The sequence below is a fragment of the Saccopteryx bilineata genome, chromosome 2 (genome assembly GCF_036850765.1).
Source record: "Saccopteryx bilineata isolate mSacBil1 chromosome 2, mSacBil1_pri_phased_curated, whole genome shotgun sequence".
Taxonomy (NCBI): domain Eukaryota; kingdom Metazoa; phylum Chordata; class Mammalia; order Chiroptera; family Emballonuridae; genus Saccopteryx; species Saccopteryx bilineata.
Genome location: NC_089491.1, coordinates 377,926,912 through 377,944,392, shown reverse-complemented (window position 1 = coordinate 377,944,392; position 17,481 = coordinate 377,926,912). Strand labels below are relative to the sequence as shown.

Below are 17,481 nucleotides of genomic sequence, written 5' to 3'. Positions count from 1 at the left end.
CATTAAAGTAATTGCATTTCGTAAAACAACCTTTGATCAGGCAACCTTCCAAGATTATGTATATTGTGGATATGTTTTTCTGGTGGTTTTTAAGGGCACTGAATTTTATTTGAGCATTCATGTAGTCAGGGATTTATAGATTTTATAAGAAAGTTAACAGTAGTACAAAACTCTTACACTTCTTTTAAAAAGAACTCCTTTGTTGGCCCTGGCCGGGTGTTTTCAGTGGATAATAGAGTGTCGTCCTGGTGCATCTAGGTCACAAGTTTGATCCCTGGTCAGGGCACATACAAGAAGCAACCAGTGAATGCACAACTAAATGGAACAACTTAACTTAGTGGAACATGTAGTTGATGCTTGTATCTGTCTCTCTCAAATCAGTGAAAAATTAAAAAATAACTCCTTTGCTGAAATTAATGTTCTGTTGATAATGTTTGTAAATGGAATTGAATAATAGAAAGATGATTTGAATATACATGTGATCATGAGGTCCTGAAGTATATAGCCTACTTAGGATTTGATTTCTTCTTTGGCCTGAGGGGGTTACTGGTAAAAGTTAAAGTTGCTTAAGCCAACTGTGTGATGAGTAATGCTCATTAGTTTTTATTGTCTTATATGGAAATGTGAGGCTGTTGATGCTGGAAGGTAATTAAGTAGTGCCTAGGGGGAGTACCTCCCCTTTGTCCTTACGTACTAGTTTCAGTTGCATGTTACTGAGAAAACACAATGGCAGTGTCATTTAGATGTCTGTGTAAAAAAACTACAGTGAAAATTTATTTTTATAAAAGCTTTGTCTACACCTGAAGGTGACAGGCATTTCTAATTCCATTTCTTACAGATAATGGATTAGATGGACTGCTTCAAAATAATTGTTTGACATTACATTTTATTAAATGAGATTGCATTAAATTAATATTTTTCAGTGATTTATAAAATACAGGCCTCTGAGGACACCTTATAATGTTTATCTAAAATATGGCCTAGTGCCTGACCTGTGGTGGCACAGTGGACAGCACTGACCTGGAACGCTGAGGTCCCCAGTGAGAAACCCTGGGCTTGCCCCGGTCAAGGCACATATGGGGAGCAACTACAACAGCAAGTTGATACTTCTCACTCCTCCCCCCCTTTCTCTTTCTCTCCTCTCTCAAAATAATAAAATTAAAATAAAATAAATAAAATAAAAAAATAAAAAATAAAATAAAATAAAATAAAATATAGCCCAGTGATACATGTGATTTGAGATTTTGTTTGTTGAAAGTTGACTTTTACATGTCAGTACTGGTGGCTTTTCTGTTGTCCCAGGCTGATTCTGTGAGCATCTGTGGAAGTGAAGGGCGTTTATAAGCATGCTACTGGTCCTACCTCTTTTTCCTGTAAATTTTGTATCTGTAACTTCCACTTTACACACTCAGTTTAAAATTATTTAGGTTTCATCCACTGAAAACTTAATTTTGTTGCAAGAAATTGAACTAAAATATAATTTAAATGTTTAATCTGTAGTTTGTCAGAGTGGCTGCTGTGAAACACAAACTACAGGGCATTCTGATGGAAGGTGCCGATTCCACCAGCTAAGGATAAAACTTAGACCTTTAAATACTAGCCTGAAAATTTATATTTTTACTTTGTGTTGTGTAGGTATTTTTTTGTTCAGGGCCTAAGTGCATCTTTTAAGATAATTGTTGTTTACGTTTAGTCAACAGGGGATGGTGAGTCCATTGGGACTACAAGTTAGAAAACCAGAATTCTAGCCGTTGCTTCATCTCTTGCCAGCGGTGACAATGGGAAAGTTACTAAACTGAGTCTTGGCTGTGGAAAAGGAACGACAGTCCAAGTCATTGTAGGGCAGTGACACTTAAATAAAAGAAGCAAAAACCTATGCAGTTTTATTACTGTCTTTTTTCATACAATGTTTCTTGTGTGCAATTTGCCTACCTCCCTTCTCCATCTCTGACTTGTGCTTGTCCTTCGAGACCAGCTCCAGCTTTGTCTCACCTTTGAAACTTTCTTTGGCGCATTCACCACCTTTTACACCAGTTAGTGGCCTTTCCCACACTGCCACTGTACATTATGTGTATGGGTGAGGGTGGTTATTTAAGAAACACAAGAGAGCTCACTGTTGCTCAAGACTCTTGTAAACATTTATGTATACCTCATTTAATCCCAGGAAACAGCCCCATGAGGTAGATACTATTATCTCCATTTTACAGATGCAGAAAATGAGGCATAGAGAAATTAAGTAATGTGTCCAAGGCTTCCCAGCTAATGAAAGCCAGAATTTTTTTTTTTTGAGGGGGGGTAAAGAAGGGGAATAGAGAGAGGGAGAGAAACTCAACTCATTGTTTCACTTAGTTGTGTACCCATTGATTGCTTCTTATACACGCTCTGACCAGGGCTGGAACTGGCGACCTGGGTCAAGCAGGTGCCGCCTAGATAGAGCTGTCAACCTCGGCCTCTGAACAATGCTTTTTCCACTGCAGCACTGGCCAGGGCTGAAAGTCGGCATTCATTTTTAACGCAGGCATTCTGGCTTCAGAATTTGTGCTCTTAACCATTGTGCTACGCTGTCTTTTGTAATTGTCCTTATCACACTGTATTTTGATTGCAATTTTCATGTCTGTCTCCCCAGTTAGATCTCTGAACACCTGAATGGCTCCAGCTCCTACGCTGCCTAATAACACAGTAGGCACTTAATAAATGGTTAACAAAAGTGTGCTAAATGTGCTTTATGTAAACTATAAAGCAGCGGTTCTCAACATATTTTATTTAAAAATGTATTGTATAATAAATATGTATTTTCCAATGGCTTTAGGTGACCCCTGTGTTTTGGTCATTTGACCCCCGCCGGGGTCGTGACCCACAGGTTAAGAACCGCTGCTATAAAGCATCATATAAATGCAAATTAGTATCGCTATGACTATATTCATTTTGTAGGTCAGAGTATATAATTTACTGAGCTTTTCAGTTTTGCAGTTTGTTTTTCTTGGCTCCCAGTTTTCAAGTTGACAGATTGAAGTATATGAAATGCTAAAATTTTAAGGGTTGACAGGACCGCCTGGCCTGTGGTGGTGCAGTGGATAAAGCATCAGCCTGGAACACTGAGGTCACCAATTCAAAAACCCTGGTCTCGCCTGGTCAAGGCACATACAAGAAGCAACTATATGAGTTGATGCTCCCTCCTCCTCCCCCTTTCTCTTTTTCTCTCCTCTCCCTAAAATCAATAAAATCACAAAAGTAAAAAATGTGCAAAGGGTTTATAGTACCAAAAATTAGGTTTAAACTGAGCGTTATTTATCCCGTGATTAGCCTGTTTGGTCACACATTCTTTGCCATAATATTATGGTTTATTTTATATAAAAGAACAAGATCAGAGGGGTCTAAATCATTGGTCCCCAACCTTTTTTGGGCCATGGACCGGTTTAATGTCAGAAAATATTTTCACAGACCGGCCTTTAGGGTGGGACGGATAAATGTATCATGTGACCGAGACAAGTGTCAAGAGTGAGTCTTAGACGGATGTAACAGAGGGAATCTGGTTATTTTTTAAAATAAAACATCATTCAGACTTAAATATAAATAAAATGGAAATAATGTAAGTTATTTATTTTTTCTCTGCAGACCGGTACCAAATGGCCCACGGACCGGTACCGGTCCACAGCCCAGGGGTTGGGGACCACTGGTCTAAATGACTCTAACTACACTTGTTAAAATTACATAGTAGTTTAGCACTGTAAGTAGTTCAGATGTCCAATGTACACCATAACTATGCTAAAAGGTTTCTTATTCTTAGAGATTCTTTTTAAGGGAAAGATAGGACATGTTATGATTTCATTCATATCAGGCAAGTACTGAGAAAAAAGCTTTTAGTGTGGACATGAGTTTTAAACTCAATTACTAGGTAAGGAAATTAATTGTTTCATAAGGAACACATTCTTTTAAAATGTTAAAATATATAATTCAAATATTTTAAATTATGTTTTGGTCAATACTGATGAGTTTGTGCTTTTTTTTTTTTTAATCCAGGTATATCTTACTTTCCTACTTTTTTTCTATTTAAACTTCCTTATTTTAAATCTCTTCTATCTTGCTTAGTTGTATATTTGTTTTATTATATATATATATATTTCAAAGATATACTTAAACATAGGCCTACAATTGTTTGCTGTCATATAATTTGATCCCTAAAGCACAACTCGGATTAGTTTTTTCTTTAAAAACCTTTGATGGCTCTGCCTTGCCTATCTGTACTAACTACAGACTCCATCGCACTTCAAAGTTGGCCACAATGTGGCAGTAATTCACCTTTTGTACCATCTCTTCCTTTCCTGAGCCCTGTATTCTAGCACAGCTGAACAACTGAAACTGTCTCTTGTTCAGGAATGTACTCCATTATCATCCCATTCTGATTTTCCCTCACTACAAATGACTTTTTCTACCCTGAAGACTGACCTTCATTACTAATCCAAAATATACCTGCCTTTTAAGGTTTTCCTAAATGTACTATCCTTTTCCCAATTTCCCCAACTGAGTGTGGTTTCTCTCTCTTCTAAACCTTCAGATCTCTACTTTTTTTTTTACTCATATTAGGTGTATAGTAGTTGTTAACTGTCCAAAGACTTTAAGATTAGTTGGTATTTGGCAAAAGTCAAATGAAGTGCCAGAGCATTACTATCACAGACCCAAATGTCACTTGTCCATTCTTCCTAGTGGCTCTTTTTTTTTTAAATTTTGCCAGTATGCATTTAACTGCCCCTCCTTGTTTTTTTCCATTTTTTTTGTAGTTTTAGTTTGGGCCTGATCCTTGTTGATAGTTGTATGCTTTAAAACTGTATCCATTGCCTAAGACCAAGGGCTAGGGCAATCCACCTGAGTGGATTGAGCTTTGGAAACAGGTCGCTGGAAGTAGTTCCAAAGGAAGTAGAGGAAGCAGAGGAAGCGTGGACATGCCTTGCAAGGTTGCCCTTTCAACTTGGTAAGACGCATCCGAAATATAAGGAGGATGCATAGGTACATACTCTAATAGGGGCAAAACCCTGTTGTCAAGAACTATTAAAACTTTTCAGGGGCCCTGGCCGGTTGGCTCAGTGGTAGAGCATCGGCCTGGCGTGCAGGAGTCCCGGGTTCAATTCCCGGCCAGGGTACACAGAGGCGCCCATCTGCTTCTCCACCCCTCCCCCTCTCCTTCCTCTCTGTCTCTCTCTTCCCCTCCGTCTCTCTCTTCCCCTCCTGCAGCCAAGGCTCCACTGGAGCAAAGTTGGCTCGGGCACTGAGGATGGCTCCATGGCCTCTGCCTCAGGCACTAGAATGGCTCTGGTCGTAACAGAGCAACGCCCCAGATGAGCAGAGCATCACCCCTGGTGGGCATGCCGGGTGGATCCCAGTTGGGCATATGCGGGAGTCTGTCTGACTGCCTCCCCGTTTCCAACTTCAGAAAAATACAAAAACCCCAAAACAACAACAAAAAAAACTTTTCAGGGAACAGAATTTTTTCAGTTTAAACACTGTTGAAGACTATATAAATTTATTTTATAGACCATTTGGGGAAAAATGGTATTTTTATCTATAACATACTATCATTTTCTAATTTTTTAAATTGTAATTTAAATAGTAGGACTGGTTGCTTCTCAATTTGTATACCAACATACACACCTTATTTTTCCATAAGTTGTATACATTCATTATAGCAAGACACTAAAAACTGACCTACTTTATTTTATGAAACAATAGAAAATGATCTCTAAAAGCAGATGAACTTGTGTTATCTTAATACCATAAGAGATTAATTTAAACAGCTTTAAATATCAATCAATGAGGGTTATTTATTATTTGCTTTTTCTGTGTACTTTCAGGTTCTTAGAACTCAATGTATTCACCTACTCTTCTAAAAAACTAACTTAAGATGATTTATACTATGAGTTAGAACTGAGAATGCACATTAAGAGTTGGATAATGGCCTGACCAGGCGGTGGCGCAGTGGATAGAGCGTCAGACTGGGATGCGGAAGACCCAGGTTCGAGACCCAGGTTCGAGACCCCAAGGTTGCCAGCTTGAGCGTGGGCTCATCTGGTTTGAGCAAAAATTCACCAGCTTGGACCCAAGGTCGCTGGCTCAAGCAAGGGATTACTCAGTCTGCTGAACGCCCACAGTCAAGGCACATATGAGAAAGCAATTAATGAACAACTAAGGTGTCGCAGTGCGCAACGAAAAACTAATGATTGATGCTTCTCATCTCTCTCCGTACCTGTCTGTCTGTCCCTGTCTATCCCTCACTCTGACTCTCTCTCTGCCTCTGTAAAAAAATAATAATAATAATAAATAAAGAGTTGGATAATGGAACAGGGAATATTCTGATTTCCCTAATGTGTTTTTGGTTTTGTAAAGGCTACTTTATTTTGCCCTTAGGAGATATTTTAAGGATTCTGGAAAGAAAATAAAGATTAGCACCAAAACTCAGACAATGGGAAAGGTACCAAAATCAAATGAAGAAAATAAAATGTGAGGCCTGACCTGTAGTGGCGCAGTAGATAAAGCGTCAACCTGAAATGCTGAGGTCACAGGTTTGAAACCCTGGGCTTGCCTGGTCAAGGCACATATGGGAGGTGACGCTTCCTGCTCTTCCCCCCTTCTCTTTCTCTCTCTCTCCCCCCCCCTCTAAAATGAATAAATAATTTTTTTGTGTGTGAGACAGAGAGAACAGACAGGGAGGGAAGAGAGATGAGAAGCATTAGTTCTTCATAGTGGCACCTTAGTTGTTCATTGATTGATTTCTCATATGTGCCTTGACCGGGGTGGGGGCTACAGCAGACCGAGTGACCCCTTGTTCAAGCCAGCGATGTTGGGCTCAAGCTGGTGAACCCTGCTCAAACCAGATGTGCCTGTACTCAAGCTGGCAACCTCAGGGTTTCGAACCTGGGTCCTCTGCATCCCAGTCCGACTCTCTATCCACTGCACCACTGCCTGGTCAGGCTAAAATGAATAAATAAAATCTTTAAAAAAATTTTTTTTAAAGAAGAAAGTAAAATGTGAGCAGAAAGCCCATGTATGTTTCAAAGTAAATGATTAGACTGCACCTTCTGTGTTGACAATGTGATTTATTGATGTTTCTGTAAGTTTTCCTGATTTTAATAGTGGTGAGATGCCACAGGTTCATATGGGAGTGCATATATGTGCACATCATTTAAAATAGAATAAAACATTTTAATTCTGATTTTTAAGAGGAAGAATCATCTTATTTTCTTTCTAAGTTATTAACTAGAGAATTCCTTTATTAAGTCAGTCCTTTGTCTTTTTTATTTTTTAACTTTCACTTAGTAATTCAACTATGTCTGCTGTCTAGCTTAAGACTCAGGCAATTGATACATATAATGTGCATACATACGCATATTTGTAATGAACTGTATTATCCCCACCTGTCATGGTGCAGTGGATAAGCATGAGGTCACCAGTTGGAAACCGTGGGCTTGCCTAGTCAAGACATATGATAAGCAATCAATGAACAACTAAAGTGAGCAGCTATGAGTTGATACTTCTTGTTTCCTATCCCTTCCTTTCTCTATAAAATTAATAAAATCTTTAAAAAAACACTATATTAGCTAAGTTATGCACCCCCCCCCCAATCTAGGTAGCTTAAAACAATGAAGGATTTCTTTCTCACTACAGGCCATGACAGAGGAGCAGGGAGCTCCACTCATATCACTCAGTGACCCGCTGACAGAGCAAGCATCTTCTTGTACACTATTGGTCATCACCGTAGGTCCGGAGTGCCATCTCTAGCAGTGAAGTGTGGTAGCTCAGAAGTGACTCGCATCGATCATTTCATGACATGGTGGCCCAGAACTAGTCATGTCCCGGACAACTACGAGGGCCAGCAAGTCCAGCACTGCCTGTGCCAGGTGGACAGCTGAAAATACTTGATAAATAGTATCATCCTTTTGGTCATTAGATATTCATTCTGCTCCCTCTCACTTCTTACCCAGTTATAGAGAACCCCAAGGTCTTACCAACCATCAGGCTCAAAGTCCAGGATCTCTTGAGTAATGCAAGGGTACGATGATTAGTGGCCAGTTCGTTAGGAGACAGTGCATAGTAGTCTCTACATCAGGTCCAGGTGTTGCACATATGAGAAGCAACTTCTGAGTTGATGCTTCCTGCCCCTCCCCCTTTCTTTGATCTTCTCTCTAAAACCAATAAATCAAAAATCTTATAAAAACTTTAAAAACAACAACTCTCATTTGAAAGGAGGAGAAGAGGGATGGGAGACATATAGCAGTCAGTGCGAATTCTGAAATCCCTCTGAGCAGTCATTGAGAGGGCCCCCCAGGGCTGGGGAATGTTCTTGGATAGACCCTGATTTGGCTTCTTAGCAGTAGCTCGCCTGTCTGGTTTTCTCTTTGCTCTTTAGCTTCATCCTCTTGGATCCTCTTTTTGTTTCTATAATCTTCCTTAGCTATATCTAAAATGGGCAGTGAGGAATATGCCCTCTTAGGGAGATGAATAGCTTTATTAGCCCACTTCCTGCCCCAAAGTACTTGGGTCCAAAGACCATTTTAAGTCTTGAATAATCACAACCTCTTTTAGCCCTGGCTGGTGGTTCTTTTGGCATTGTAATTTTTTTTTTAAGAAAAAATCTTGAGTTATTTATTTTAGTGAGGAGAGACAGAAGTGGGGGAGGAAGAGGAAGTATCAACTCCCATCTGTGCCTTGACCAGGCAAGCCCAGAGTATCAAACCGGTAACTTCAGCATTCCAGGTTGACGCTTTATCCACTGCACCACCACAGGTCAGGCTTGGCATTGTAACTTTCAAAAAGTTACTTGGCCTTTTATTACTTGTTTCCAGGGAGCTCCATGTGCCCTAGTTGCATCCAGAGTTCATTTCTAACCATATTTCATAGGTTTGCTGCGTAAGTCTGCCTTATTTGTCCCATACTTCTTCCCTTCTTCCTTGACTTAATTTTCAGTACAGATATTTCTGTTACAATGCCATATAAGCCTTCCTGAATTCTGCAAAATTGTATGCTAAAATAAACAGGGCTTATGGATTAAGGCAGACTACTCAAAATCTGTGCAACACTAACCAGTGCACTAGTGAAACAATAATTATAATAAAACAACATATTAAATCTCCACTGGCTCATGTACCCAGCATCAGTCAGTGACTCTTTATAGATGTAATCCCCTAGGTGGTTGCTTCCTCCTCTGAGCTTTGGGGTCGTAAAGACATTACAGTAGCAAACACTTTCTTACAGTAAAATATTTGTCTATGGTGTGGTGTAGGCTTCAGCAGTCAAAAACTTTCTTTTTAAAAAAACAGGTGGAGAAACATAACCTCAAATTCACCAGACATAAAGTGGAAAGTGTAGTGACCATGAAGCAGCTAACCACCTGCATGAAAGGAAGGTACAGAAGTAGGAGACTTAGCTTTATTCTTAAGGCCTTCAGATATTACTAGGGCTTTTTTTTTTAATTTAGAGAAAGGTTCTCTTGATGACCTCAAACATTAACTTGCAGGGGAAAATTTCATGGGAACCAACATGATTTCTGTTATACTGACATCTGTCTTTCTTTCTCTTTTTTAGTGCACGTGAGTGAGAGAGAGGCTGAAAGGGAGAGAGAGATGAGAAGGATCAACTTGTAGTTGCAGCACTTGAGTTGTTCATTGATTGCTTCTCATACATGCCTTGAAGGGGGGGGGGTTCCAGCTGAGCCAGTGACCCCTTGCTCAAGCCAGTGACCTTAGGCTCAAGCCAGCAAGCCTGGCTTCAAGCCAGTGACTGTGGGATCATGTTGATGATCTCATGCTCAAGCCAGTGACCTCATGCTCAAGCTGGTGAGCCCGTGCTCAAGCCTACAACCTCGGGGTTTTGAACCCGGGACTTCAACATCCCAGTTAAACACTCTATCTACTGCGCCACCACCAATCAGGGTGTTTATCAATTTTTAGAGAGAGAGGAATGGAGAGAGAGAGAGAGAGAGAGAGAGAGACAGAAACATTGATCTGTTCCCATATATGCCCTGGCCAGGGTTGAACTGGCAACTTCTGCACTTTGGGATGATGCTAATGGATCTATCCAGCCAGGGTTCATTTCTTTATTTACTAGTAGCATTTGAACTAATTCACATTAGAGAAATATGCTTTGTAACAAAATAGAGTAAGAGACTACTTTGAGGAGGGAACCTCATCTTTGGTTTCATTTTAGAAAAGCTGTTTTATTGGACCCCACCTTTATCAGTTGGGAAGTTTTATCAATGGTTATGTAGTCCAAATATTTGATTTTGCCTCCAGCATGAATTCTAATCAGCAGTTGTAGCTCAAAGACCTTAGTTTTATGTTAAGCACTTGCTTAACTAACCCTACAGATTGCTGGCTTTCTGGACTCCTTTTATTCCTGTGTATAGACTGATCTTTGTGTGTGTGTGTGTGTGTGTGTGTGTGAGAGAGAGAGAGAGACAGAGACAGAGACAGAGACAGAAGGGAGACAGAGAGAGGAACAGACAGACCGGAAAGGAGAGAGATGAGAAGCATCAATTCTTTGTTGCAGCATCTTAGTTTCTTAGTGACTGCTTTCTCATATGTGCCTTGACCGGGGGGCTACAGCAGACCGAGTGACCCCTTGCTTGAGCCAGCAACCTTGGGTTTAAGCTGGTGAGCTTTGCTCACACCAGATGAGCCCACGCTCAAACTGGCAACCTCAGGGTTTTGAACCTGGGTCCTCAGCATCCCAGTCTGACGCTCTATCCACTGTGCCATCGCCTGGTCAGGCTAAACTGATCATTTTTTTATGAATTCATTCTTTGTATGTAGTAATTTGTCAAATACAGCCAACAGTAACCAGCACAATCTCTTAATAGTTTAATAGTCCACTTTCCCACTAGAGCTTTAGTTTTGAGTCATATGTATTACCTACCTTGTGAGATAATTAGATGATAGTTTCACCAGTAATTCACGACTGCATAATATAAATTGCTCCTCTTTTACCTCCAATAAGTTTTCTTGCCTCCTCCTATCCAGCCCCTAGCCCTTTTTTATATATTTTAGGTTTTTCAATGAAGCAGCACTCCACTTCTAGACTCCACCTGTATCAGAATAGGCCAGGTTATGCAGCAGTAGTAAACAGCACAAGATCTCAGTGGCTTTAAAAACACACTTTATGGCCTGACCTGTGGTGGCATAGTGGGTAAAGTGTGGACCAGGAATGCTCAGGTTGCCTGTTCAAAACCCTGAGCTTACCTGGTCAAGACACAGATGAGAAGCAACTGCTACAAGTTGATGCTTCTTGCTCTCCCCGCCCCTCTCCTATCTCTAAAATCGATAAATAAAATCTTTAAATACACATTCTAGGTAAAAGTTGATTTTTTAAAAAATCACTGCACTGTGCATATATCCTACTAGAAAGCCCGGCGGTCATACGAAATGACTGCTGTTCTAGATATTATAAATTGTAATTAAAATGATTTGTGCAAAGGTGTCTGCTAATTCAAACTGAATTACCCACGGCAGGCGGCGAGGACGCCCCTTTGCTTACTGCCCCACGGGGTTTCCCCCTTCTATTTGCTTAATTGCTTAAAGTAGAGTGCAATGAAGGAAACCACTGGCGGTACATTTCTTAAGAGCCACCGCTAGCTCAATAAATAAAGGCGATTTAAATAATAAAATGTTAATTCACATGTCAAAGATCTCTTTGTACACAACATTTCTTGTGTAGATCTTTCCATCATTTTTAAGCTCGCCTTGCAGAGGACCATCAATTATTTTTAATTTTACGTCCATTCTTTCACGAACTCTTGAACAGTCAACATAAAGTTGACCGTGTCCAAATGCAGGCACAGGTAAAAAAATGCCAACACGCTTAAGCGTTTGGCCCTGAGACTTATTGATGGTCATAGCAAAGGCAAGTTTTACAGGAAATTGTCTACGTCTCAATTGAAACGGCAACCCTGTTTGAGATGGAGCCAAATCAATTCTTGGAATGACATGTATTTCACCTTTAGAGGAGCCAGTCAAAGACTTAGCTATTATGACATTATTTTTCAATTGGAGAACCTCTAGTCTTGTACCATTGCAAAGACCCCTTCTGGTGTTAAGATTTCTTAACAGCATAATAATTGCTCCAATCTTTAACCTCAATTTGTGAAGTGGCATGCCAGAAGGCGGGACTATTTGAATGCTGTGGCAACTTCACCCCATTGGCTAGTACAGTTACGCAAGCAACCAATAAGCTATTGGCGACAAACAGACATTTAAGCCGCATATAATAAAGATAAGTCCTTTTAGTCCCTCAAGGACCCAGGTTGATAGTAGTGACAGCAGTCATCACCTTGAAGATTGCTGGTCCCTGTGGCAGAGGAAATAGGTCGGGAGGGTCTCATGCTGGTTAGCAAACGCCCTGGTCTGTGTGTCACATCTATTCCTGATGTACTGGCCAGAAGTAGTAAGAGGGCCCCACCCAACTATAGGGGAGGGGGCAGGGTTGAAAGTCTGTTCTACCATGCACCCAGAAATATTGACTACCACAGAGGATTTTTCTTCATTTATTTTTTCTTTGTCTCCCTGAATTATTTATTTATTTATTTATTTATTTATTTATTTATTTATTTATTTTTTACAGGGACAAAGAGAGTCAGAGAGAGGGATAGACAGGGACAGACAGACAGGAACAGAGAGAGATGAGAAGCATCAATCATTAGTTTTTCCTTGTGAGACCTTAATTGTTCATTGATTGCTTTCTCATATGTGCCTTGACCATGGGCCTTCAGCAGACCTAGTGACCCCTTGCTCGAGCCAGCGACCTTGGGTCCAAGCTGGTGAGCTTTTGCTCAAACCAGATGAGCCCACTCTCAAGCTGGTGGCCTCACGGTCTCGAACTTGGCTCTATCCACTGCGCCATTGCCTGGTCAGGCTCCCTGAATTTTATTTAACTCTAGCTTTTGCTGGTTAGTTGAATTCTGTTGTCTCTCCTCCCTTGCTTAATCTGAGATAATTAATGTAAGTTTATATAACAGCACTTATAGTAGTTTACATTATTTCCATGGGTCAGAAGTTTTGGCATATGCAAAATAAAGCTACTAGGATTTTCCTACTTAAAATATGAAGTGTGAAACTGTTGCAAAAAGACACATGGTTACATCAGTAATTGATTTTAAATGATTTTTTTGGCTTGTCATTTGTCACAGTGAAGATAGACCACGAGCTTTGGAGTCAGGCAGGCCTGGGGTCGAACATTGCTTTGTCATTGGATAGATATGTGATCTTAGACAAATTAGCCTCTTAGAGGCATAATTTTCTCAGTAAATACAAAATAGTATAAATATATCTATTCAGATATCAAATAAAGCATGGTAGCACTTATTACCACTTCTTTCTGAAATTCCACTGAAATGAAAGTAAAATTATTTTTAAAAGAATAAACCCAGCCCTGACTGGTTGGCTCAGTGGTAGAGCGTCAGCCTGGCATGTGGATGTCCTAGGTTTGATTTCTGGTCAGGGCACATAGAAGAAGTAATCACCTGCTTCTCCACTCCTCCCCCTCCTCCTTCTCTCTCTTGCTCTCTCTCTCCCCCTCTCCCCCCCTCCTGCAGCAATGGCTGAATTTATTGGAGAGAGTTGGCCTTGGGGCGCTGAGGATGGCTCTGTGGCCTCTATCTACCTCAGGCACTAAAATATGGCTCCATTGCAGAACAATGGAGCAACGGCTGCAGGTGGGCAGAGCATCTCACCCTAGTGAGCTTGCTGGGTGGATCCTGGTCGGGGCACATGCGGCAGTCTGTCTCTCTGTCTTCTCTCCTCTCACTTAAAAAAAATTTAAAAATAATAAATCCATAAAGAAAAAGAAAGTGGAAGAGAAGAATAATTTTTAAAATCAACTCTAAAGTTTTGTGGTGGTTATTAAATAGAAATCACAGATAATAAGCCCCTTTACAGCGCATGTGCACGTAGCAGGCATTCAGTAACTACTACGTTTCTTCCTTGAGTCAACTAGACAGGGTATGTGTTTGCAAAAATATATGACTCAGAGGTTAGGAGGTTGGCCAAACAGCAGTGTGAGGTATGTCACAAAGCAAATTATGTGACTTTCTGAGTTTTTTTTTTAATTGATAGTTTTATTTTTCTTGGAACTGTATCAACATGATGGTTACTGTTTCTTGGAATTTAGATTTCTGTGCAACTGACACATGAAAAACCATCCAGTTACTGAATGGATCTAGGGAGCCCTGCATAGAACAAATTTTAAAATGCTTGGCAACTTGGTAATTACAATGATAAGCCTGAAAACAATAGCATCTGTAGTAGTATCTATATCTAGTTTAAAATTATTTAAAGGCAAGGACATTTTCTCTCTCTTGACTAGTTATGTCAATTAGCTGTTTTATTTCCCTGGTCTGCAGTGAACAGCCCACTACCATCTTTGTTCTATGAGTTCTCTCACTGTAGTGGACGATGGTGTCTGATATTGAAAAGAAAGCCAGCGCAAAGCTCTTGTGTGTTTCGTGTACAACACGCATTATATTGTATAACAAGACTGTAAACTCCTTGTGGACAGAGATCATACATTTTGGCATATCAGTATGCCCCATAGCATCTAGGGTAATGAATGCTATGCAAATAGTAGCTATTCATTCAGTCATCAAATATATACTGAACACACGATACTAAGTGCTAGGCACTGTGCTAAGCTCTAAGCTTATTTCAGTAGAGGGATAGTGATTCCTGCCATCTTAGAATTTACTTAGAGCCCTAGCTGGTTAGCTCAGTTGGTTAGAAACTCATCTAAATACACCAAGTTTATGGGTTTGATGACAGATCAGGGCACATAGAACAACCAATGAATGCATAGATAAGTGAAAAGAAAATGATCTTCGATCTCTCCTCTCTCTCTCTCTCTCTCCATCCCTCCCTACCTTTTCCTCCTCCTCTTCTCTTCCCCCTCCCTCCCTCTCTTTCTAAAATCAATTTAAAAATTTTTTTAAATTTACTTAGAATCTAATTCTAACAAAATGTTTGTTGAATTCATGTAACTCAGTGAAATAATGGCCCACACTGAACCATTTAAGCAGGATAAAGCAATGTATATTATAAAGAGTTGAATCATTCTAAGCTGTGTTTGTTGTATGATGTAAGTGCATGCTGTACAAAGGAAATAGTGGTGTCTGACCTTTTTTTCTTTGCTCTTCTTTGTAGATAAGATGCTCCAAGCCACTTGCAGCTGTCTTCAAAAGAAAAATCACTAGTGCTCTGCTCCTGCTGCAACCAGACCCGACTTCGCGCTGGTGCTGCAGCGCCGGAAGGCTTGCGCCCAGGTTCCGGGGCACCTTTTCTCCACTTGAGTGGTCCTTTGTGGATGGAAAAAGATTTGAGTCTTGATAATTACTGTTTTAAAGCTATTTCTCTATAGTCTGAACTGCTTAATAAAGTGGGCCACATACCAATGAGCCACACAGCCAGCGCCTGCCAGGAGCTGGTTGAAAACTGTGCTGTGCATGCAGCAGGGATGGCACAGGAAGACAGCCGTCGTGGTCAAGTGCCATCTACCTTTTATCATGGTGCCAACCAAGAACTCGACCTGTCCACCAAAGTGTACAAGAGGGAATCGGGAAGTCCTTATTCTGTGTTAGTGGACACCAAGATGAGCAAACCGCATCTCCATGAAACAGAAGAACAGCCATATTTCAGGGAGACAAGGGCCGTGTCTGACGTGCATGCTGTTAAGGAAGACCGGGAGAATTCCGATGACACGGAGGAGGAGGAGGAGGAAGAAGTCTCTTACAAAAGGGAGCAGATCATAGTGGAGGTAAACCTTAATAATCAAACATTAAATGTATCTAAAGGGGAAAAGGGTGTCTCTTCTCAGTCCAAAGAGACTCCTGTTCTTAAGACAAGCAGTGAGGAGGAAGAGGAAGAGGGTGAGGAAGAGGCCACAGATGACAGCAACGACTACGGAGAGAACGAAAGGCAGAAGAAGAAGAAGATAGTGGAGAAGGTCAGCGTTGCACAGAGGAGAACGAGGAGAGCTGCCTCTGTTGCCGCAGCTACCACTTCCCCCACTCCCAGAACTACACGAGGTCGTAGGAAGAGTGTAGAGCCACCTAAGCGTAAGAAGCGGGCCGCAAAGGAGCCCAAAGCGCCAGTCCAGAGAGCTAAGTGTGAAGAGAAAGAGACTCTGACCTGTGAGAAGTGCCCCAGGGTGTTTAATACTCGCTGGTACCTGGAGAAGCACATGAACGTTACTCACAGGCGCATGCAGATTTGTGATAAGTGTGGCAAGAAGTTTGTCCTGGAAAGTGAGCTGTCCCTTCACCAGCAAACAGACTGTGAAAAAAATATTCAGGTAGGTTTCATCACCGAGAGGGCACTTTCCAGGATAGAACCTGGCTGTTCAGACGCACCTGGTATCTGCCCAAGAGAATAAGTACAATAGAGGCTGAAGGGACAGATTTCACCAGTTTATCTCTTTAAAAGCCCCTGTTTTGGTCTTTTCACAACCCGGGCTTAACATTTCATTTCAAAAGCACTAAATTGACCTGACGCTGGACTAGTGGGAACCCAGGTACATTGGAAGGGGGATTTGTTAGAGGTGAGTGCCCAGGAGGTAAAGTCAACACCGACCCTGCACTGACAGTCACAGCTGTGGGACATGTATTATAATTCATTCTGGCATCTTCTCTGTCAAGGTGGGAAATATAGAGCAAAATTCAGGAATAGAGAGCAGTCCCATTCTAGGCTTAAAAGGATGCCAGATTCTAGGGCAGCCGATGGGGACAAACACCGTCATTCATGACTCAGACCAGTGGAAATGGAAGATCTCCAGGAGTGAGTTTGCTTTTGCCATTGGAGAGATGACAACATTAAATTTGTCAAGAGGCTGAGCCCATGGGAATATGCAAACTTTAAACAGAGGCTGAGCTGGTTGAAAATGCCCACCTGGCAGTAGGGTTATATAATGCTACTGTACCGTATCGTTAAGGTAACAAATTTTGGTGTTCAAAGCAGGCTGGTGCCTTGAAAGGACTAGATGTGCTAATTATATTACATTGAATGAATTATTATATTGAACTATATGGTTTGCATATATGAAAGCATATTAATGAGTACTTATGAAAGGTAAGTCTGTTAATACATCCATAAAATAGACATATTTTATACCAAATTTAAGCTAAATTTCTTTTAAAATTTGTTTTGGTTTGTTTCCTGGAGTACTGCTTATTTTTCACATTTCCTCTTGCTTTTAATCAACAGCAGAGATCATTGCTTTACTTTGAAGAGAGTTTTTAAAAAATATCAATTACCTTCGCTAAAAATTCAGTGCTTTTGGATTGTCAGTTGTGATTTGATCTCGCAAACGCTGGGTAAATAAAAGAAGACTGAGTCATGGCGCCCATATCTTCCAGTACTACAGGGTTTTGGCGTTGAAGTGGGTGCACCAGTTCAGGCCAAAAGGAGTGTGATGTGGTGCTGCCCCCTAGGGGTCAAAATAGGTTCCGTACGATCA

The 17,481-nt window shown here is 40.8% G+C and overlaps 1 protein-coding gene across 2 annotated transcripts in view; it reads left to right on the top strand.

Moving 5' to 3' along the window:
* The window catches only part of ZNF652 (zinc finger protein 652), a 58,597-nt gene that overhangs the window by 28,986 nt on the left and 12,130 nt on the right, over window positions 1-17,481 (top strand). For both annotated transcript variants that reach the window (XM_066263889.1, XM_066263891.1), the window contains exon 2: window positions 15,174-16,320. In XM_066263889.1, coding sequence (XP_066119986.1) covers window positions 15,421-16,320 — 900 coding nt within the window. In that variant the 5' untranslated portion in view covers window positions 15,174-15,420. The remainder of the gene's footprint in view (window positions 1-15,173; window positions 16,321-17,481) is intronic.